At 38.6% G+C, this 25,271-nt stretch overlaps 1 protein-coding gene across 2 annotated transcripts in view; it reads right to left on the bottom strand.

Moving 5' to 3' along the window:
* Positions 1-3,720: 3,720 nt before the first annotated feature.
* tbc1d32 (TBC1 domain family, member 32) overlaps positions 3,721-25,271 on the bottom strand; it is a 72,814-nt gene continuing 51,263 nt past the window's right edge. For both annotated transcript variants that reach the window (XM_083562431.1, XM_083562432.1), the window contains exons 31-34: positions 24,296-24,450; positions 20,911-21,051; positions 13,621-13,809; positions 3,721-4,075 (exon numbers count right to left, since the gene is read on the bottom strand). In XM_083562431.1, coding sequence (XP_083418557.1) covers positions 3,956-4,075; positions 13,621-13,809; positions 20,911-21,051; positions 24,296-24,450 — 605 coding nt within the window. In that variant the 3' untranslated portion in view covers positions 3,721-3,955. The remainder of the gene's footprint in view (positions 4,076-13,620; positions 13,810-20,910; positions 21,052-24,295; positions 24,451-25,271) is intronic.

The following is a 25,271-nucleotide window of genomic DNA, read 5'->3' as shown; positions in this document are numbered from 1 at the left end:
AGTTTATTTTTTGACCACTACAGCCAAATCTGTACAGAGCTGATTGTGTTGTTTCTGCTTCTGCAGGTTCTCCAAGTTCTTGTTTTGTATCCAGTCTAACTCGGTCAACCTGATCGTGGTAATGTTCAAAGAAAGTTCAAAGCTTTGCCAATAGTTTAATAACCTTATCCATTGTTTTTCATCTCAGTGCTTCACAGCCAGTTCTTTGTTCATCATTACTGATCTGATAAAGGATTTAATTGTTCAAGAAATTGAAGGAATTTTGATTGCTACATGAAAGGGGCCTGAATGCACATTAAATGTGCTGTTTAAATCCTTTTAAGACTTTTCAGGCATTCAACAACATCATTAAAACTGTGGCATTAACACTAAATGCTATTATTTCAATTTTTACTATAAAAGAAGCAAAGACTGTATTTTCCTACTATAGATAGACATAAATATTAGCATGGTCCCTCTTTTGGGAAGATGTTCCACTAGATTCTGGAGTGTGTTTGTGAAGATTTGTGTTTAATCAGCCTAAATGGTGTACAGTACACAGGTACTGATGTAGGTGAGGACAGGAGGCCTGGGGGGCTTTCAGCGTTTTGATACATCCCGTGTTAATCGGGTTGAGGTCAGAGGTCTTTATTAGGAGATCTTCCACTACAAACCATGTAAGGCATATCTTCATGGATCTTTGTGCACAGGAGAATTGTCATGCTAAAAGAGAGATAAAAGGAGGGAAATTTTGATGGTACCAAATCCAAAGATGTTCTACACAATTGTGTCTCCAAATTTGTGGTAACAGTCTGCTGAAGAACCACATATGGCTGGAGAAGTTAAGTAAGGTGTCCCAATAATCTTTTTAGTTCAGTGTAGAAAGACTGCGGAGGTGGATTACTGATGGGAATAAATCAAACATCATGGATTCTCAAGTTTGTTGGGAGATTTTTGTGATTTCATAACAAGTTCCCCAAAGCTGATATAATCACCAGGCAGTTGTAATATCATGGTTTTGTCAAATAAAAGCAGTGCGCTGGCAAAAATCCAGCACTTCCGCAAAAGGCTCTTGATCCTCCCAGAGTCTCAACCGGAGATCCGCGAACGCAGAGATCCCAATTAGCGGTAATCATCTTGATTATCGCTAATTAGCCGTCGTAATTATCTTCTGCCATTGAGGCCTATTATCCGGCCCATCGCACGATAAATGACAAACTCGTGAAGCCCATTTTCTAAACGAAAACAAACACAATTCTCCAGGATGAGGTTAATCGGATGTAAAAACAAACGGGAAATCAAAAGACTGGTCCAAAACCCACAAGAATGCTGTATTCCAAGCGTGCATACGAACGAGCGGTTCAGGGCTTCATGGAGTGGTTCGGGAGTTACTCCGATATTAACACTGAAGCAGTTTCATTAAAATACAAGAGTCTGCATGGATGCTCTCGCTTCTATATTTAAATAGAGATTGATTTCCAGAGGTGTTAAGAACACTTTTCAGCCGGATTGCCTTTGGAAACGCTGGATAACAATCTGCCGTTGTCTCTCTTCTAGTGCGCTTGGCCACATGATGATGAGGGATTAGAATAGATCGACTGGCAGTTGTATGCATTTCCGGTAGATCTGCAAGGCAGTTGGAGGCGCTTACGAAGTCAAAAGAAAAAATGGTGGGACAAGAAAGAAATGCAAATGCAATATTATTATTGCCTATTTTTGTTACACCAAATGACTCATTGGTATTAATGTATAAATGTAATTTCTTCAGCTTCTGATGCATTGGCGCTCGTCAGATTATTGGGTACACCGATTTAGTGCGATTTGGTGAAGGTGATGGTCTAGTGATTTCTGCTCAATAAAATTAGATGAAAAAATGTTTTCGCACCCTCGGGTTCGCGCAAATGCCATGTAAAGCTAGTTGAATAAATACGTTTATGTAGTGTTGATTGTAATTTAGCTGGTGGATTGAACTAATAAAAGAATATTATGAAGAAATGTTGTGTGGCATGGTCTAGGTTTATTAAAGCGGTGGATAAGAATCAGATCAGCATCGATGACTAAAGTTTGAATGTTTTTTGGTTATGAATATGCATGAAATATAATAAAATTTTATAGCGTTTCTTTCAGGAGTGGTGCAGCGAGTACTGTTTATATCCAATTAGATTTCAGCTGTCACATGTTGCTGAGGTCAAAGGTATCTGCTGTAAAGCCTTCAGAAATCAGCACTGTGAGCACCTATTAGCATAAAATACATGAGAGTGAAGCTGTTGCATTAACCAATCAGATTTTGAGCTGGAGTCACTGGGACCATCTGGCAGGCATCCAAAAATGTCAGCTTTTTCCACGTCCTTTGTTTGGATGGTCAGACAGCGCACGAGTCAGAGTTCTCAACCCACACCTGTAGCAAACTGCACAACCTTAAATATAGCTGTTTTTTTTTTATTCCACGATTTTATGTTGTCGTTCCTGTAGAATTTGCACAAAATCCACACAGTTGCCTACATTTCAAATCTCCAGGAAAACCATAATGCACAGAAAACAAATGAAAAATCTGGGGAAATCTTACAAGGTTAATATCGATGCTTCTGCTAGAGATGATGCATGCAGGCAGTACAGCTGTGGCTACAATAAAAAGAGACTTGTTGAATTGTGTTCATTGGGTTTCTTGCTTTAGTCACTTGTATGAAAGTCCTGTTTGTGATGCAGTGCTCTGTTCTAGTCTTGTCAAGTCAAGTTTATTTCTATAGCACTTTTCACAACAGACATTGTCTCAAAGCAGCTTTACAGAAAGTGTTCTACTGCGTTTCTCTATAACATCGATGGTTTCTATAGCAGTGGTGTCATAATGATGGTATTAAGAGGTGGATTGATTCAGGAGGCCTAGATGTAAATGCATGGCCCTTTAGTGGTTTATTTGTTTTTCCTGTGGTGAACGCCACTTGTGTATGTATAGAACATGGACGAGATTTCAGTCTGCGAAGTAACTATACATTATAGGAATGTACCCTTTCATTAATATGTTTCTTCTTACTCCATGACATTTCAGACAAAAACAATGTTCATCGATACCTTATAAAAAGGTAAAAAAGAATCCGTGGCAAGAACACAAGCATAACCCTATGGTTCTGGTTGAGAGTGTGTGGAGGAAGGGTTCTCTCACAGTGTCTGTAACTATAGAAAACTCTTGCTATAAATGTATAATGTGTAGGAGAATGGAACACTGAACTGCATCTATTATTCACATCTAGTTCTCATGGATTTATTCAGAAGCAAGAACGTTTGCACTTTTCGCCCAAGTTGAAACGTAATTATATTGGAGTCATATCTTTTTTGTACTTTTACTGAGTACAGGGATCTTCAACCACCACTACATAAATGTTCCATGTGATCATACATACAGTAGAAGTAAAGCATAATTATAATATCTACAAGTTTTGTGTGACAACTGCCCCATATCTTGGTGCAAGTGCTGTAAATTTGGCTCAGGAATTTATTAAATATAATTCAATACTTGAATAAATAATAGAAATCCTACAGTAGAGCTCCAGGTTAGATGAGATGAGATGCACAGCTTTGCCTACATCACCTGACTTCAGTAGATGCTGCACAAGCCCAGTCCTCATTAGAATGCAGACCGCCTGGTACCTAAAAGCGCTGTTAGATGTGCTTCGGGTGACACTACCTCCTAGACAGAGATGAAACTAGCTGTGTGGGTTTTACTGAGATAAAACAGAGGCAATATTTCAATGGTATTCAAATAATTTAATAATAGAGAGTTACCTGTAAAGGCCATTGTACAAAATTCCAATCTGCACCCAAAACCACACACACACACCCAAGATATGAGAAAACATGTGCCATCTGTTGTTATCTAACCTACAGATTGCATCCGGTCGCACCACCCGTTCTGCTTAGTTCCCCGTTTGTGGAGTGATGCGTTCAATCCGTCAAAAGTATTTTCCCGGTTCTTTGAATACTAAGTGTTCTTTAGCAAGCTGTTTCTCATGTCGATGAGAACCATGGATCTGTATCTGCGCTCGAGGCTCTCCATGTACTCCAGATAATCGCCCACTCTGAAGCCCTCGATGGGATCCTCCTGCACAGGGAACACAAAGCAAACCTGCTGTCAAGTGTGTGCGGATTGGATATTATTTGGAAAACGGCATTGTGAGCCATATATCTGGTTATACCCAGGGTTGCGAAATTCTGGGAAGTTTCAAGACCGGAACCTTTCCATAGGAATTAACAGGAATTAATTGCAATCAAAATTGCAGGTTAGCCTATAACGGGGAACTTTCAAGTCCCAAAAAAATCTTGTAGCATCATTTTGGTTAAAAACAACCAGATTGAATGTAATTTCAGTTAAATTTCTACCCTACACATTTATCAATCACATGCACACAGCACACTTACTGCAGGGTTACTGAGGCCACGCCCCCTACATGCACTGTACTTTCCTCGATAACATAACACACATCACACAACACACAAAATAATGTCAAAAAATGTCCTCCTTGGCATGTTTTTATGGGAATTACATACATTTATTTTTCAAACTTCAGAATTTGTATCTGTATTAGTTTGCATGTATGTCAGTTTATGACCAAACTAAATGTTTATATTTATGTGTGTGTATATTACAGTACATTATATACACATTTACCCAAATTTCTAATGAATTCCCATTAATTCCTGGTAAGTTTTCAAATAGAAACATGTCCAAAATTCCCCAGTTGAAGTTCCCATGGAAAGTTTTCTTTTGCAACCATAGTTATACCTACAAGTTCTCTGTGGCTCTGGCAACCCAGTGTGAAAAATACACCTTTTATCAATGAATGATGTGCAATAGTCACAAAAGGCGATTAGAGAGATATCTATTGGAGGTGCGAAAGGAATTTTTGTTGAATTTCCCAAATTTCTGTCAATACACACACAAAAGTTAAATACGCATTATGCTGTTCATAAGCTAACATGCAGCTCCGCTAAATCCAGGCGCTGGCATGAAAAAAAAAAAGAAATTCAACTGAAGACTCCTCGAATTACCGAACATGACTACGTGCACAAATAAAAGAAAGGAGAAATGAACTCTTATGGCTTTGGCGTGTTGAGTAAAAGGTAGCTGCAGGGTAAGCAGTTTTTTTTAACGCAGCTGCACACTGCGGTTTGTCTGGCAATGACACGCAAATTAGACTAATTACAGCAGGAGTCAGTAAAAGCGAGCGAATAACGAGTCTCAGCTAGCTCATAGCGAGTGATTTTGTTGACAATGCCTAAAATGAAACCACTTGCATTATAATAAAATGGTTGATTTCTTTCTTAAACGCAGCCAGCGATCAAGCGGTGAATCGGCGGACACGCGCAAACCCGGTAGAGATTTGGGAAAGATTTGATTCCGGCTGTAGACGTGATCATATCAGTGTCATATCATATGAAAGGGTTCATATATAAAACGTGCATAATTCCAACGAATCCTATTTGCACTGACGGTAATACGAAATGGCTTTTATTTCTATTCTATCTACAGACAAACCCGTGAGAGAAAGCACAGAGATGACTGCGCCATGATCTGATGCACAGCTGATTTTTTTATTTTTTTTTTATTCTTGTTTGTGAAGTTCAATATGTGAACCTGATTAAATGAAAGCCACACTACAGTAAACAGTCATATTTGAGCAGGGGATTTAAACTTTTGTCCAACTACAGGAATCTTCATTTTGTAATAGTCAGTGCAAAACAACAATATTCTTCTTTATAAAATGTGTTTGTTTTATTTTTATTATTATTATAATTCAAGAAATACAGGTAAGCTCGTAAGTTGACTGTATCATATAGATAGATAGATAGATAGATAGATAGATAGATAGATAGATAGATAGATAGATAGATAGATAGATAGATAGATAGATAGATAGATAGATAGATAGATAGATAGATAGATAGATAGATAGATAGATACAACTTTATTGTCATTACCTAGTACAGGTACACAGCAACAAAATGCAGTTTGGCATCTACCAGAAGTGCAAAATGTAGCAGTCGTGCAAAAGTGCAGATAAATATCTAGCATATTTACAGTGCAGATAACTATCTAGCATATTTACAGCAAGTGGTATATATGAAAGTATATACAGTAAATAAATATAAAGGCTATTTCAGTGCAGAGATGTGTGGACTTTCAGGAGTACAGTGAATAAATATAAAGACGTACAGTGAATAAATGTAAAGGTTCAGAAATGGTTCTGAGGATATGGCATTTAAGAGGAATGTGCAGAAATGAAAGGTTACAAGATCACAAGATTATGGCATTTAAGGAGTTAGCAAGCTGTATAAACAGTCTACTATATATATATATATATATATATATATATATATATATATATATATATATATATATATATATATATATATATATATATATATATACAGTGAAGAAAATACGTATTTAAACACCCTGCTATTTTGCAAGTTTTCCCACTTACAAATCATGGAGGGGTCTGAAATTGTCATCGTAGGTGCATGTCCACTGTGAGAGACATAATCTAAAAAAAAAAAAATCCATAAATCACAATGTATGATTTTTTTAACTATTTATTTGTATGATACAGCTGCAAATAAGTATTTGAACACCTGAGAAAGTCAATGTTAATATTTGGTACAGGAGCCTTTGTTTGCAATTACAGAGGTCAAACGTTTCCTGTAGTTTTTCACCAGGTTTGCACACACTGCAGGAGGGATTTTAGCCCACTCCTCCACACAGATCTTCTCTAGATCAGTCAGGTTTCTGGCCTGTCGCTGAGAAACACAGAGTTTGAGCTCCGTCCAAAGATTCTCTATTGGGTTTAGGTCTGGAGACTGGCTAGGCAACGCCTGAACCTTGATATGCTTCTTACAGAGCCACTACAGTATTACCAACAGTAACCTTGGAAACGGTGGTCCCAGCTCTTTTCAGGTCATTGACCAGCTCCTCCCGTGTAGTTCTGGGCTGATTTCTCACCTTCCTTAGGATCATTGAGACCCCACGAGGTGAGATCTTGCATGGAGCCCCAGTCCGAGGGAGATTGACAGTCATGTTTAGCTTCTTCTATTTTCTAATGATTGCTCCAACAGTGGACCTTTTTTCACCAAGCTGCTTGGCAATTTCCCCGTAGCCCTTTCCAGCCTTGTGGAGGTGTACAATTTTGTCTCTAGTGTCTTTGGACAGCTCTTTGGTCTTGGCCATGTTAGTAGTTGGATTCTTACTGATTGTATGGGGTGGACAGGTGTCTTTATGCAGCTAACGACCTCAAACAGGTGCATCTAATTTAGGATAATAAATGTAGTGGAGGTGGACATTTTAAAGGCAGACTAACAGGTCTTTGAGGATCAGAATTCTAGCTGATAGACAGGTGTTTAAATACTTATTTGCAGCTGTATCATACAAATAAATAGTTTAAAAATCATATATTGTGATTTCTGGATTTTTTTTTAGATTATGTCTCTCACAGTGGACATGCACCTACGATGACAATTTCAGACCCCTCCATGATTTCTAAGTGGGAGAACTTGCAAAATAGCAGGGTGTTCAAATACTTATTTTCCTTACTGTATATATATATATGCAGTGGTACCTCTGAATAAGAATTAAATTCATTCCGTACACACACAGTTCAGGTTGGGTGAACTCATATTGGAAAAGGAGGTTGTCGACAGCAAATCTGCTTCGTGGGGTCACATCCTATCACCCTGTCACTTGTAATGTTCCTATAGCAGCATGTCCCTAAGTCATTTATTCCTTACTGTGAAGAGTCTGTGATACAAACTGTTCAAAACTCTATATTCTGTTCTACCAATAAATAATTCAGAGCTACGACTTCAACAGTCAGCAACTACAAATCCAACCATCCTTACGAGAAATCGGTGCGGATAAAACTCGCATACTGAGCTACAGGTAGAACCAAAAGAACAATCCACCTAAGGTTTATAACGTATAGAAAGTAGAAAATCTTATACTTATAGAGGTATAGAAAGTAGAAAATCAAAAGTCAGACAAAGTTTAATTTATGATCAGTCGGTAATCACTGTGCTAATAAACACCAGTCTCTCCAGAGTTACCCTTCAAAGTCTTGCCATTCAATTATTGATCAATCAATTTGTATTTCTGATCATAATCCATAGACCTCAACGGACCAGGGCCTGCAGCAACAATGTGCAGGGGTGGGCTTAGCCCATCCAAATTTGCATCTTGCCAACCCAATCAAAGTTTGATTACATTTTTTTAGCCAAAGAAGAAAAATAACACAGAAAATCCCAGAATTATTTTTAACTTCTGATTGGACAGGCAGCCTACAGCCAATGAACAATGAACATTCAGTATGGAGCTAAAGCTTGTCAGTGTGTCAAACTAAAAGTAATGCAAGGTAGGGTTAAAAAACTATTCTGCTGGGGTGGGGCTTTGGGCTGAATGATGATTGTTCATATGTAGGCTGCCTGTCCAATCAGAAGTTAGAAATTATTCTGGGATTTTCTGTGTTATTTTTACCCTTTGGCTAGAAAAAATAAATCATAGCTGCTTGTTTAACCGACATTAAATTTTATCACACTTTATTCAGCTGCTGATACAACTTGACATGTATGATGTGTGGTCTAGTGGTTAGGATGCGGCGCTCTCACCGCTGCGGCCCGGGTTTAATCCCCGGTCAGGGAACCAACCCCAGCCACTCTAAGTGCCGGTCCCAAGCCCGGATAAATAGGGAGGGTTGCGTTAGGAAGGGCATCCAGCGTAAAAACATGTGCCAAATCAAACATGCGGATGATCCGCTGTGGCGACCCCTAATGAGAGAAGCCAAAAGAAAGTTTTAAACAAGCCTAGCGCTGCATGCGTCTGTAGAGATGCTGCCTTTAGCATATCAGAGGCTATGGCTGATTTCAGTTTACTCCAGCAAGCCCTGCTTCAAACCCATCTCCTGGCTGATTTAGCCCCAGTTCAGACGATTAGCGATTTCGTATAACGATACGGCATCCCAGCAAATATCAGCTAATTACTCAAAGCGTGCTTTAGGTAATGTACCCCACTCAATTAATCCTCCCAGGTTCTGCACATAATCATGGCTGGAGTACTCTGTTCTGGAGGATACATGCTTCTGTTTCAAATGTCAGAAATATGCCAGTGCCAACAAAAGAAAGATGTTGACTTTATCTCACATGATTTAACAGCAATTTACTATTCAACAGTACAGTTTTCAGAATGCTGTTGGTTATAAAGTAATAAAGAATATGTTTTGTTACTGTCTTTGGTTAAGTTATGGATTTAGAAAAAATATATAAATTTCTGGAGGAAAAAGTTCTATAAAAGTGTATAAAAAATTTTTAAAAAAAAAGAGAAACTTTTTTTTATAATGATCTAATTTGTTAGTGAGGTTTGAAATTAAACTTGATAAGTTGGTGTTGGATCAAGATTTTTTGAATTTTATGTTAACATACAGTTAATGGTTTAAGTTATTACTGTTCAGTTTTAAACAATTTTTTTTTTATAACTTTGTAAATATTATTTACGGGGAGAACTGAATAAGGTGTTGGGGCCACTACCACTGATTGCCCACCTATTATTTGTACCAGCCCACCCTAATATAATTGGCTAGATCCGGCCCTGATTTGGACATAATAAATAAAAGCTCTGTGAATGGATCTACACAGCCTGTGTCTACATTGTCTGTCTTAAATATTATCACATATATTTGTATATATTTGTTTTGAACATGGCAGGACATGCTGGAATTAGGAAAAGGCAATAAAATAATTATAGGAATACATTTTAATATTAAAGGAATGAAGTTTTTTTGCAGATTGGTAAAGCTCTGCCAATCTTTAATTCTGCCTCGCTAAGATACTCTTTTTATACCCGAATACCTTACTGACCTGTTGCCAAATACCTTGTTTGGTTGCAAAACCAAAACACCTCCACCTTTTTTTGTCATTTTTTGCTCTGTCCAAAAAAGCTTTTTGTAGACGTGTTGCAGCGATCAAATCTAAACGTACTTAATTTTTTTGTTCTCCCTTTAAAATTATCTCAGCATACAGTCATTATTGTCTAAATAGCTCGCAACAAAAGTGAGTACACCCTAAGTGATAAACAGCTGTACATTATGTAGCAATTCAAAGCCACATGTCCTATTTATGTATCTTGTATTAGAGCAGTTCAAATTTGGTGCTTTGAGTACAAATCTCTCATACTGACCACTGAATTTTCAACATGGCACCTCATGGTAAAGAACGCTGAGGATTTTAGAATTTGAATTGTTGCTCGCCACAGAAATGGCAGAGGCTGTAAGTCGATCGTTAACACCCTGAAACTGAGTTACAGTAAAGTGACCAGGGTCATACAGAGGTTTTCCAAGATGGGTATCACTGGGAACAGGCCTCGCAAGGGTCCGTCAAAGAAGTTGATTCCTTGTGCTGTGTGTCAGGTGCAGAAGCTGCTTCAAGTAACAGACGCATGAGTGCTGCAGCGTTGCTTTACAGGTTGCAGAAGAGGAAGGTACGACACACACTGCAACAAGTCGGTTTGCAGGCCGTCGTCCCAGAAGAAAGTCTTTTCTAAAGCTGGCTAACAAGAAAGCCCTCAAACAGTTTGCTGAAGACCAAGAGCATGAATTACTGGAACCATGTCCTGTAGTCTAATGAGACTAAGATAAACTTGTTTGGCTCAGATGGTGTCCAGCATGTGTGGTGACGCCCTGGTAAAGAGAACCAAGATAATTGTGTTTTGCCTACAGTTAAGCATGGTGGGGGTAGCATCATGGTCTGGGGCTGCACAAGTGCTGCTGGTACTGGGAAGCTGTGGTTCATTGAGGGAAACATGGATTTTAATATGTACTATGACATTCTGAGGCAGAACAATATGCCCTCCATTTAGAAACCGGGCTGAACGGCAGTTTTCCAACATAATAATGACCCCAAACACACCGCCAAGATGACAACTGCCTTGCTGAAGGTGAAGGTGATGGAGTGGTCAAGTATGTCTCCACACCTGAACCCTATTGCGCACAAGCAGAAGATGTAGAAGGGCCAGGTGTCTGACATCCAGCAGCTCCATGATGTCATTATGGAGAAGTGGATGAGGATCCCAGCAACAACCTGTGCAGCTCTGGTGAATTTCATGCCCAGGAGGATTAAGGCAGTGCTACAGAACAATGGTGCTCATACACAATACTGACACTTTGGACACAGTTTTGACATGCTGACTGAGGGTGTACTCATTTTTGTTGCCAGTTATTTAGACAATAGTTGCTGTATGTTGAGTTATTTTCAAAGGACAGTAAAGAACACTAGTTAAACTAAAAGTCCTACAGTTCCATAAATGCAATTTCACTAAACTGACTTATCTAAGACTCTCGTGTAATCTTAAAAAAGGGCAATCAAGTCTTTTGTTCTAACGATTACTGCTTAAAAAAACAGCCATTACGACAAACAAAGAGCAAAGCATTAAAAAGCAAGGTTATTAGCGCTGAAAGTAAATTGTACAGATGTTTTTGCCTTTTGATGAATAAACTCCCGCTGCTCCAGAGAAAATGGCCTGGGGAACTCACAGAGTGAGAGCTTGCACTGAAATCAAGCATTTCAGTCCTAATCACTTTACGAAGACATTAAAGGTATTATTAATAATAGAAGAAGAAGCAAAAAAAAGTCTGAAAGCTGCTGAAAGCTTCACACAGAGATAGGGAATTGCTTTTACATTTAGATTTATTTATTTATTTACTTTTCAGCCGAGTTATCCAGAATCATTTTGTGTCCTTGCTCTGAGTCTAGCTTCAGAGAGTTTCAGCAAAAAAAATAAATAGAAAAATCATCATATGCTAATGTAAAATATATATATAATATAATTATATGTACATACTATATATATTTATATACAGTATATAATTTGATATATACACTATGTAGACAAAAGTTTGTGAAAACCTGGCCATAAGATTGGTATCGGTTATTTTGAACACCCCAAATTTTACATTAAGTCTCCATTTGCTCTTGTATTCTCCACTCTTCTGGTAAGATGTTTCACTAGAATTTGGAGTGTGCTTGTGAAGATTCATTCAGCCAGAAGGGTGTTAGTAAAGTCAGGTACTGATGTAGGTGAGGTGAGGTGAGGAGACCTGGGGTGCAGCTAGCATTCCAATTCATACCAGAGATGTTCTGTAGGCTTGAAGTTAGACTTCTATAGGAGGCCACTCGAGATCTTCCACTTCCAAACTTTTAGTCTATTTTCTTTGTTTGCTTATGATGGGGTGGTCTAGACAATTTTGAAAAAAATACAGAAGCACACGATTGTATAGGAAATCTTTGGATTATGGTAGCTACAATAGCCAAGAAGTACAAAACAAATGAACAATTTCAAAAACAAATTATCAAATTCGAAAAAAACTAATTAACGAATTCAACAACAAATTAAATTCAAAAGCATGTTTTCTTTCAATAGCAACAACAAGTCGGACAAAGCAGAAGAGGCAGGTATAGTTTGCGAATGAAATGCTTACTGCTCATTGGACGAGACACCTGTCATTCAAGATATACAGGAAGTACAACAGGCTGCGGCAGGAGAAAGTTGCCACGTGTGTGTAAAAGTGTAAAAATATTTATTCATATTTATGAAATGTAAGTTGCACTGGTGGAAAAAAAATTGTGTTGAAGCAAAACGCAGAACTCATGAGATTAGGTATAAGTTATAAGATACAAAATGTCCTACTTCCTGTATAACTTGAATTACACTTGTCTTGTTCATTAGGCGATAAGTATTTTATTCACAAACTATACCTACCTTATCTGATTTGTCTGAATTGTCATTCTAATTTGTTTATTTGTTTTTGGATTTATTTCGTATTTCTGATTTGCTCATATGTTTTGGCCACAGTAGGTACAGTAGCATCAAGTTTTTACATTACTTGATGCACTGGGTGACCCAATCCAGGTCAAGCATGACAATGGCCCTGTACTCAAAGCCAGCTCCATGGAGATATGCTTAACATGGGTTGGAGTAGAAGATCTTGATTGGCCTGCTATAGAGCTCTGACCTCAACCTGACTGAACACCTTTGAAATGACTTGAAATTCTAAACCCTCCCCAAGCCTCCTCACCTCATCTACATCAGTTCACAACTTTACTGACGCCCTTGGAGCAGAATGAGCGCAAATCTTCACAAAATCTAGAGGAACACCATCTCAGAAGATTGAAGGTTATCACAGAAGCAAATTGAGACTAAATGTAGAATTGGATGTTCAGAAACCACAAACTTCAAAGTCTTTAAAATTGTAATATTTAAAAATTATTTATTTCTTATATTAAAGTTTTTATAGTCATGCAACCAAGTTCATGCAAAAAATCCTGCTCACTGTTTATTAAAAAAATTGGATTTAATTATTAAAAACTGTAATTGCTATAGAAGAAAAAACGTTTATATGAATATAATCAACTTCAGGGTCATAGAAATACGCCATGTCTTTACAAAACCCCCATCCTGTATTTGATTATTTACCTATAACAACATGCAAAACAGGATTTAGAATATTTTATGCTGCTCTGGTGGTTGATTTTGGTATTGAAATTTTCTCAGTTAAATCAGGGCGCCGTAGTCATGACCACAATCCGTGCAATTGAAAATGGAAGCCTCACCTTAAGGAAGAGCTGCAGGTCCTGAGTCTGTGTGTGCTGCAGGATGTCCTGCTGGAGGTGCTTCAGCACGGCAACACACATGTACACTTGGTAGTCGACGCCCATGATGATGCACGTGGTCACGTAGTGGCAGATCTCAGGCCAGTCCAGGTAGTTCCAGAAACACTGAGTGAGCCATTGCAAACACATCTTCATTTATAAAAGAGAACGAAAGAAAGAGAGAGAGACGAAGAGAGAGAACAGTCAATAGAGCACACAATGTCAACACCCTGAATTATTAAACAGAATCAATACCGAACGGCAGCCAGATGTTAGTTCAAGGAGAGTTCTGAACTGTGTCTTGGTGCATGACGGGGCAGTGCTGGAAATTAGGAGCAAAACAATCCACTATACTGAAGGATATAAAAAAAGTTTAGAATTCCGAGATTTCTATAGTCACAGTACAGTATTCTACTCAAGTAAAATTATTGTTACTTCAATAAAAATTTACTTAAGTACAAGTAAAGTTACCGGTCTAAAAATCTACTCAAGTAAAAGTAAAAGTAGATTTTTTTTTCTGTAACAGTGGTGGTGGGGGGGAATATAAAAGGGATAAAAATCTTAAATTAGCTGTTTTTAATTAAAGAAACACCTTTACAAATTGCAATCTTTTTCTTTCGGCTGCTACCATTAGGGGGCGCCACAGCAGATCATCTGTCTCCATACCCCTCTGTCCTCTACATCTGCCTCTTTCACACCAACTACCTGTATGTCTTCCCTCACCACATTCATAAACCTCCCCCTTGGTCTTCCTCTTTTCCTCCTTCCTGGAGGCTCCATCCTCAGCATTCGCCTACCGATATACCCCCTGTCCCTCCTCTGCACATGTCCATACCATCTTAATCTCCCTCACCTTGTCTCCAAAATGTCCTACATGCGATGTCCCTCTAATAAACTCATTTCTAATCCTGTCCATCGTCGTCACTCCCAACGAAAACCTCAACATCTTCAGCTGTGCTACCTCCAGCTCCACCTCCTATCTTTTAGTCAATGCCACTGTCTCTAAACCGTACAACATCTCAGGTCTCACCACAGTCCTATAAACTTTCCCTTTCACTGTCACAGATACACTTCTATCACAAATCACTCCTATCACTCTTCTCCACTCACTTCACCCTGCCTGCACTCTTTTCTTCACTTCTCTAACACACCCTCCATTACTTTGCACTGTTGACCCAATGTACCTAATCTCCTCCACCTTCCATCACCTTTTCTCCCTGCAACCACACCACACCACTGCCCTCCCTCTCATTCACACACATGTACTCTGTCTTACTCCTACTGACTTTTATTCAGTTACAAATTAAAATAACACACACACAAAAAAAAAAGGAGGCTCAAGTGCCAGCACTTTGTTACAGCCAAAAAGGACATTGGGAAACCACAGGACAGAGGTCTTTTTGGGGCACAAGAGATGCGTGTGAGAATTAAGGGAATAAAACCAATTCGTTTCCAAAACATTAAATAATCGCAAACTATAATTTGCTAAAAAAAAGAAAAAATTACATGGGAGAGAAAAAAAACAGCAATTGTTTGGAAAAAGCAAGAGGAATAAAATGTGATATTTGGCACATTCTTAATGAGGAAAAACAATCAGATCATCCATCTAAACATTCTTCTTCATCTGAACAGAAAACAAGGTCATATCAATGTCATGCACTCTACATAATACGCAAGAACAGGATACAAAAACGGCATCAGCGTAATCTAAAATCAGAATTGTATCAGTCTTATGGAGTGACGCTGTATATCAAGATTCCAGGAAAAATACGAGAAAAATAGTTACCACAACTGTTACCACAAATCTGGAGGCATTTAATTGTACAGGACGTCTTTAGATGGCGCTATAAAAACATTGCATTCACTTGAACTTGGAAACCCAAACCTGTTCCTGCATGGTGATGCCCCTGTGCACAAAGTGAGCTCCTTGAAGATCTGGTTGACATGCTTTGGAGAGGAAGCTCTTAAGTGGCCTGCTATAGAGCTCTGATCTCTTCCCTACTGAACACCTTTGGGATGAATGTGAACGCTGACTGCACCCCAGGTCTCCTCAGCTACATCAGTACCTACAGTGAGGAAAATAAGTATTTGAACACCCTGCTATTTTGCAAGTTCTCCCACTTAGAAATCATGCAGGGGTCTGAAATTGTCATCGTAGGTGCATGTCCACTGTGAGAGACATAATCTAAAAAAGAAAAAAACAGAAATCACAATATATGATTTTTAAACTATTTATTTGTATGATACAGCTGCAAATAAGTATTTAAACACCTGTCTATCAGCTAGAATTCTGACCCTCAAAGACCTGTTAGTCTGCCTTTAAAATGTCCACCTCCACTACATTTATTATCCTAAATTAGATGCACCTGTTTGAGGTCGTTAGCTGCATAAAGACACCTGTCCACCCCATACAATCAGTAAGAATCCAACTTCTAACATGGCCAAGACCAAAGAGCTGTCCAAAGACACTAGAGACAAAATTGTACACCTCCACAAGGCTGGAAAGGGCTATGGGGAAATTGCCAAGCAGCTTGGTGAAAAAAGGTCCACTGTTGGAGCAATCATTAGAAAATGGAAGACGCTAAACATGACTGTCAATCTCCCTCGGACTGGGGCTCCATGCAAGATCTCACCTCGTGGGGTCTCAATGATCCTAAGGAGGGTGAGAAATCAGCCCAGAACTACACGGGAGGAGCTGGTCAATGACCTGAAAAGAGCTGGGACCACCGTCTCCAAGGTTACTGTTGGTAATACACTAAGACGTCATGTTTGAAATCATGCATGGCACAGAAGGTTCCCCTGCTTAAACCAGCACATGTCCAGGCACGTCTTAAGTTTGCTAATGACCATTTGGATGATCCAGAGGAGTCATGGGAGAAAGTCATGTGGTCAGATGAGACCAAAATAAAATTTTTGGGTCATAATTCCACTAAACGTGTTTGGAGCAAGAAGAATGATGAGTACCATCCCAAGAACACCATCCCTACTGTGAAGCATGGGGGTGGTAGCATCATGCTTTGGGGGTGTTTTTCTGCACATGGGACAGGGCGACTGCACCGGGGCCATGTATTGCGAGATTTTGGGGAACAACCTCCTTCCCTCAGTTAGAGCATTGAAGATGGGTCGAGGCTGGGTCGAAGCACACAGCCAGGATAACCAAAGAGTGGCTCTGTAAGAAGCATATCACGGTTCTGGCATGGCCTAGCCAGTCTCCAGACCTAAACCCAATGGAGAATCTTTGGAGGGAGCTCAAACTCCGTGTTTCTCAGCGACAGACCAGAAACCTGACTGATCTAGAGAAGATATGTGTGGAGGAGTGGGCCAAAATCCCTCCTGCAGTGTGTGCAAACCTGGTGAAAAACTACAGGAAACGTTTGACCTCTGTAATTGCAAACAAAGGCTCCTGTACCAAATATTAACATTGACTTTTTTTAGGTGTTGAAATACTTATTTGCAGCTGTATCATACAAATAAATAGTTTAAAAATCATACATTGTGAATTCATGACAATTTCAGACCCTCCATGATTTCTAAGTGGGAGAACTTGCAAAATAGCAGGGTGTTCAAATACATATTTTTCTCACTGTACCTTTTATAACACCCTTGTGGCTGATGAACACAAATATCCATAAGCACACTTTAAAGTCTAGTGGAACATCTTCCCAGAAGAGTGGAGGGAATTATAAGAGCAAATTGGGACTAAATGTGGAAGCAATGCTCAAAAATCACATAACATACTTTTGACCAGGTGAACCAATACTTTTGACAATATAGTGTATGTTTATACACATATACATTTCTATATATATACTTGCATATTTATTATTGATCTGCACTTGTCAATTTGCACAATTGCTACTTTTTGCACTTGGTAGATGCTAAACTGCATTCTGTTGCTATTTATATAATCTATCTATCTATCTATCTATCTATCTATCTATCTATCTATCTATCTATCTATCTATCTGTCTGTCTGTCTGTCTGTCTGTCTGTCTGTCTGTCTGTCTGTCTGTCTGTCTGTCTGTCTGTCTAAATGTCTGTCTGTCTGTCTGTCTGTTTAAATGTCTGTCTGTCTGTCTGTCTGTCTGTTTAAATGTTTGTCTGCCTGTCTGTCTGTCTGTCTGTCTGTCTGTCTGTCGGTCTGTCGGTCTGTCGGTCTGTCGGTCTGTCGGTCTTCAGCACACAGAATATCATCACTGACTGAATCTACATTGCCCTCTGGCTGTTTTGCAGCTTTGTGGAATCGGGAATGTCAAGCAGAGCCAGCTGCCCTTCTGTGATAGAGGTGATACTCAATTTCGACTCACTTTCTTTCTTAGATTCATTCGCTGGTGCTGCTTTTATTCGCATTTGAAGTTCACTTCCACACCACTCGAAAGCATTTCACTCGGCCCAGGGCGTTCAAATATTTATAATCAGTCGCCCGAACATTAAAAATGCCCTTCATACAGTATGTAACTTTGTCGTATTTATTTCTCCATGTAATTCCCGGCAGTAGCAGAAGTCCTGTGACGTGGACGTGGACTGACTTAAGAGCACCCAGACTCCAGACACATTGGAGGAATGAAGCACAAGAATTTCCTCTCTGGTGGCAGAAATCATGTCAGCCTTAAAAAAAAAAGGGACCTGAGATGAATAGGAGGAAAATCAATGACAAAGCTTTTACTTTTGATTTAAAGCTTCATGCTGTGGAATGACTTTCTTTAGATGTTTTGAGCACAAGACAAGGTTCAAGGTCGTTCAATAAACATGAAAGAGATGATGCAATCGGTCCTCCCTGACTGCCCATAATGCCATCGTTGTTCATTATTAGATGACTTCTTCAAGGACTAATACATTTATTATTATCATGTGAGACACTACTACATACTACTAAATTTACCACTACTATTACAACTACCGCAGACACCATTAACACCACCACAACTACTAAATACTACTAATTACTACCAAACATTACTATTAACTACTACTAAATATGCCTACTAAATACAACAACTACTACTACTAAATACTAAAACTACTACTACTACTAAATACTATTACTACTACAAAAAACTACTACTAATACTAAATACTAATACTAAATACAACAACTACTACTTCTAAATACTATTACTACTACTAAATACCACTACTACTACTACTAAATACTGTTACTACTACTAAATACAACAACTACTACTGCTAAATACTGTTACTACTACTAAATACCACTACTACTACTACTAAATACTACTACTACTACTACTAAATACTATTACTACTACTAAATACAACAACTACTACTGCTAAATACTGTTACTACTACTAAATACGACTGCTACTACTACTAAATACTACTACTACTACTACTAAAAACTACTACTAATACTAAATACTATTACTACTACTAAATACTACTGCTACTACTGCTACCACTACTAAATACTATTACTAATACTAAATACAACAACTACTACTACTAAATACTGTTACTACTACTAAAAACTACTACTAATACTAAATACTAATCCTACTACTAAATACTACTGCTACTACTGCTACTACTACTAAATACTATTACTACTTCTAAATACTACTGCTTCTAAATACTGTTACTAATACTAAATACAACAACTACTACTACTAAATACTGTTACTACTACTAAAAACTACTACTAATACTTAATACAACTACTACTACTAAATACTATTACTACTACTAAAAACTACTACTAATACAAAATACTATTGCCACTACTAAATACTACTGCTCCTAAATACTAATACTACTACTAAATACTACTGCTACTACTACTACCACTACTAAATACTATTACTACTACTAAATACTACTGCTCCTAAATACTAATACTACTACTAAATACTATTACTACTACTACTACCACTACTAAATACTATTACTACTACTACTACCACTACTAAATACTATTACTACTACTAAATACTACTACTACTACTAAATACAACAACTACTACTACTACTACTTCAACTACTAAATACTATTACTAATACTAAAAACTACTATATTACTACTACTACTAAATACTACTAGTCTCTTGCCATTTCAAGACTGGACTACTGCAACTCTCTGCTGGCAGGTCTTCCCCTGAAGGCTATACGTCCACTGCAACGTGTGTTCAATCTGCCCAAGTTCTCCCACACCACCCCACTGCTGCGCTCCCTCCACTGGCTTCCAGCAGCTGCACGTATCAGATTTAAAACACTGATGCTTGCCTACAAAGCCAAAAATGGACCAGCACCATATTATCTCAATGACCTCATCACACCTCGCACTGCACCACTCTGTCTGAGATCCTCCAGCACTGCTCGACTGGTACCACCTTCTCTCAGAATAAGAGGTAAGTATACTTCAAGGCTTTTCTCTGTCTTGAAGTGACGGGTGAAGGCCGTTCTCTTCCTAAACCAATTAAACTAACACTATCCAAGTTTGTGTTGTTTAAAAAAAAAAAAAACACAACAGAGTTGTAGGCTGATTTATCTTCAGTTTGTAATCGAGAGTACCAGTATAGATTTATCCATTAATAGAGACTTACTGCACCTCAGTAAATCGCTCTGGAAACGGGCGTCGGCTAAATGCTGCAAACTACTACTGCTAAATACTACTAATACCATTAAAACATGATACTAATAATACTACTACTGCTACTACTAAATACTACTACTTGTAAATAATAATAATAATAATAATTGTTAATAATATCAACAATTTTACTTTATTTATACCTATTCCTTGGTTAGCTTTCAATATTTTTGACCATTTGAAATAAAGTCTAAATCTACATTCTCCTCCATGTGCATTAAATGCTCTCACTGTTTTGAAAAAAGGAATTCAGAGGGCCATAACCAAAGCACCCAATCCGAGGAGCGACGGCTAGATGTCGACACTTCAGAATACCAAGCGTGACACATTTGCTGTGTGGAAGGTGGCAGTGAGAAATCCTGCTCGACTGAAATCAGCTCGGTTTCAACTTGTTTCATTTTTAAACAGTTCCTAAGCCTGCTAGTGAGTTTGTTCATATTGTGGCTAATTTCGAATGTTCCCTCATTGAACTTTGAGGAAATACGTTGATATTCTGTACAGATTAAGCTCAGGGATCCCAAGCTTTAAATATGTGCTGCTTAAAAACTGAATTAAGAGTAAACAATATTGTTCGGTCATTAACACCGAAAGCCACCGGATGGGGCTGCAGAGGTCAGAATAAGAGGTGTGAGGCGTTCTGTACCTGGGACGGAGTGAAGCCGGACATCCTGAATGCAGAGGAGACCAGAGGCACTTCGGATTTTAGCAGCATCTCAACGTAGTGAGCAGTGCACGAGTACAGAGGGGGGACGCCCGACTGAGCCATCTCGGCTGGAATGTGCTCCTGCAGCAGACGGATTTATAACTTTGTGTTACTGCTGTGCCGCAACGACATCAAAAAATACAAATAAAGCCGAATGCTGAGTAGATCCAATACCTGTTAATACTGCATTATATACCCGTCTCTCTCTCTAGCTTTTATTTCTAATTTGAGCAATTCGCTGGGGCTTGGATACGAGTTAATAAGCCGAGCATTACTTGGGTGCCTGTGCCTGTGCAGAAGAGAGGTATGAGATGAGAATAACCATTTTTCATTATCGTCGCCTCTGACAGCGACGCCGGGGTAGTGAGGGAGCGAGGGGCGCACACTGTGCGGAGGATCGCGTTCCTATTTAGAGATTCACATCGTGGTGTGAACTCTGTGCCTTTCTCTCCTCGTTACCACGATCGTCGGTTTAGACTTTGCGATTTGCATGCGGTTCTCTGGGTTACAATCAGGTAGAATAACTCCACTTAGAGGGGCGTCGCTGGTTAACAGAGTGAAATCGACAGTCAAATGTATTAATTTATTAATGTGCACTTTCAAATGCATTGCCCTCTTTGTTGTAAGTTGCAAAGTAACTTGTATTGAGGTGCTCCATGTATCATTATTATGTCAGGTATTATTATTATTACTATTGATAAGGGGTGTAAGGAACCAACTGCAATCTTTTTTCTGTGCGGTACATGTTTAAAATCTGAGGGGTTCCCTGGTGGTCTAGTGGTTAGGATGCGGCGCTCTCACCGCTGCGCTCCGTGTTCGATCCCCAGGCAGGGAACCAACCCCAGCCATTAGGGTTGCACAAGCCAGTGCACTCTTAGTGCCGGTCCCAAGCCCGGATAAATGGGGAGGGTTGCGTTAGGAGGGGCATCCAGCGTAAAAACATGTGCCAAATCAAACATGCGGATCATGAATACGGGTGATCCGCTGTGGCGACCCCTAATGGGAGAAGCCGAAAAAAAGAAAGTTTACATGTTTAAAATCTGAGTTTCCTCACCAACGAATTAAGTGGCTCGCCGCAACTTTGTTAAGTCTCTGCCTCGCACTTTGAGAGCAGCATCACTGTTTATTTGTTTTGGTTTTTTATTCTTATTAAAACGTGAAAACATACACAAGCCAGGGGTATGAAAAAGAAACTAGAGTTAGCGCAGTGTCACTATTTAGTGCCCCCAAATGCGATTTGTTGCACGTTGCAAAAACTCTCGCGCTATTGATTCTTTTTTCTTTTATGTACAGCTTTAAAAATTTTTATTAAAAGGAGAAAATCCTGACAATTCCGTATATCCGGGGAGTGAATAAATGAAGGATGGAGGAAAGGAAGATATCTGTTGAAGTATGCTGAAAGAAGTAGAACAGTTAAGTAGATCATATCTTTAGAAAATTACATATTAAATGTAAAACAAACCCACACACACTTGTATACACATCTGTATTACCCAAATGAGGCCTGACAAATGTAATTTATTAAATTTTTTAATAATATTTAACCAAGCAGAGATTTTATTGAAAATTCTTTTAAAAATGTTAACTCCTGATGCTCACAAATGTTAATTATAATAAACTGTGTTAATAAGAAATAAAAAAACAAGCAATTTCTTTAGCATTTCTTCCCCCTAACTGTATTGAAATTGAACCGAACCGTGACTCAAAAACAGAGGTATGAACCGAACCGTGAATTTTGTGTACCGTTACTTTATTATGACTTTATCAATGGTGAAAAGATTCGCGAGTGTCAGACCTGTGGAACAGTCGGAGGTAAAAGCTGCAACTTTTTACAACAACTTCCCCTCAGGACTATAATATAAGCGGTAAGAAACTCTAAAGATGTTTTCCAACATCAAACATAACTAGAAATTTATTTAAAAAATAATAAAAAGTATGAAATATTCTCGTAAATGAAATTGGATTTGTTGGCAAATTGTGCTGGAAGAAAGTAAGTCAACACTTCCAGATGTGCTTTTCGTGGTAAATACTAGCGGTGTGAAGTGTTTGACTAAATGCACTTTGTTACTGTACTTAACTGATATTTTGGCTACTTTCTAGTTTTACTGAGTATCAAAGATATAAGCAACTTTTACTCTTTATATGTACTACATGTATGATTCACTATACAGATGGTCCCCGAGTTACTATGGTTCAACTTACGATTTTTAGATCTTAGGATGACGATAGCGATACGACAAAATTGTAAAAAATATGGAAGATTTAGCGCGACAGGCAGCAGTGTACGATGTACGATACAGGTTGGACACGTAGCTGGGATGAGCGTATCTCTCGTCCTGTGAGATGCCTCACTCTCGCTAGCGGTCGACGGAGTAAAGTTGTCTCAGTGTGTATTTTATTCGGTTTCAAACACCAATTTTAGTGATAAAAGCATGTCTTCCAAGTGCCAAGTATGTCTCCTGCTAGTAGTGAAAAAAAGGAAGAGGAAAGCCATCAGATTTAGGCAGAAAATGAAAGTTATAAATCAGCATTAGGCAGGAAAGACTGTCAAAGTCGTAGCATCTTCCACTTACGATATTTTGGACTTACGATGGGTTGGTCGTAATGTATCTCCATCGTAAGCAGGGGACTACCTGTATATACTTTTTACTATATCCACTCCACTGCACTATATTATAGTTATAATTGAGTGTTACCAATGACTTTTTGCACCTCTTTTGAAGATGTCATTGAGGCTCAACTTTCCGCAACCTGCATCTGCTGCCTGTGAACCTTTTATCACTGCTGGCCTCATTTCCAGCTCAAAAAGACCTCAATTTTTTTTCTTAAAGTTGAATAAAAATATCAACGCTCTCAGACTGAGAGGTGCATCGCATCACGGTCAGCTCGGAATATTTATATAGTTTTTCACTTTGTCTAAAATTTTTTACAACCAGAAGTTCCAGGAAATGTTTTGCATTTTGGGAAATAAAATAAATCGATGCGTCAAATACTCGAGTACTGTCAAAATACCCACTTCAGCATGGTAACAGGCTGCGTCGTCGATTACTTTTCTATAAACGCACACGTTTCATTTCTTAAAAGTCCCGGCACGAGAGGTACAAAGCGGCTCACGATTTCAAAACTTGCACTCGAGTGTGTACTTTGTGCAATTGCTGCATTCCTGATTTCCCCTTGTGGATGGGTTGAAAAAGAGACTGAGAAAGGGTGCATACCTAAAAAAGGATGTGAAACGAGGAAAGGCATTACTAATGTAGAACTGAAACCAGCCAGCCTGAATGCTCTTGCTCATGCTGGCATGGGGATGAATTTGGAGTAGACTCACAGATCGGTAGATTCGAGGAGGCCAGAGGAAGGCTGACGTCAGCAGCCGGGAGAAACGCAGCAGCAGGTTGAGAGAGCGGCCTACGTCGCCGCCCATTAGGAGGAAAATGGTGGAACAGAGCCAGTCGTGACCAGGGTACCCGCCCTGCAAATAACCTCACGCAACAAGGGTCAAGGAAGCATCAGCACTGCTCGTGTATGATGACATATCTCTTTGATAAATGCGCAATACACACTAAAAAGTACCAAAACCTCCACTGGTCGAATGTTTAGGATGAATTTTAATGTACAATATTTCTTCATATTACGGTTTATCTAGATTTAACAGGGGTATGTGGGTTGCTTTATCATTAAAGGTGCCTGAAATAAGACTTTTTTTTTTTCATTAGTAGCCTGTAGAAAATGACAAAGTGACTCAGTGCACTTTTGCAAAGGCTATTCATTTCTTTTTTGTGTCATTTTCTATATACAGTACCTTCCAGATCATTTTGTACAAGTAAGAAATAGAATTAAAAAACCCCAGACAAGCAAAGATACAGTACAGTAAATACAGTAAAATATGACTCCAGTAAAAGTGCTCCCTTTAAACTTTCACTTAAGTAAAAGTACAAAAGCCTTAAAATGCACTTAAGCATCCAAAGTACTATGATTTATTCTGTCTATAATGTTCCTATTATCATTTTTGACACAAGATTAATCAACTCAGTTTATGTGAAAAGACTCTAATGTTACTCTTAACACACCAATCAATTAATAGAATGATATATAATGAGTCAAACGCTGATTTCTATTCAAATGATCATGAGCCCAAAACCTTCTTTTTAACTACTTCCAAAAAATTTAAGTCGCAATTAGAGTCATTTACTTGCTGGTGAACTGATGCTGAACTGTATGTTGGTGATAAATAGTTACTACCAAGCGCCAATCAAAACACACGCTAGAGACCTGATTGTGTTTGATCAGTTGAGTTGTAATCC

The sequence above is a fragment of the Silurus aristotelis genome, assembly GCF_946808225.1.
Source record: "Silurus aristotelis genome assembly, chromosome: 15".
Lineage (NCBI taxonomy): Eukaryota > Metazoa > Chordata > Actinopteri > Siluriformes > Siluridae > Silurus > Silurus aristotelis.
The sequence above is the reverse complement of the archived record's forward strand: the minus strand, read 5'-3'. Positions and strand labels throughout refer to the sequence as shown.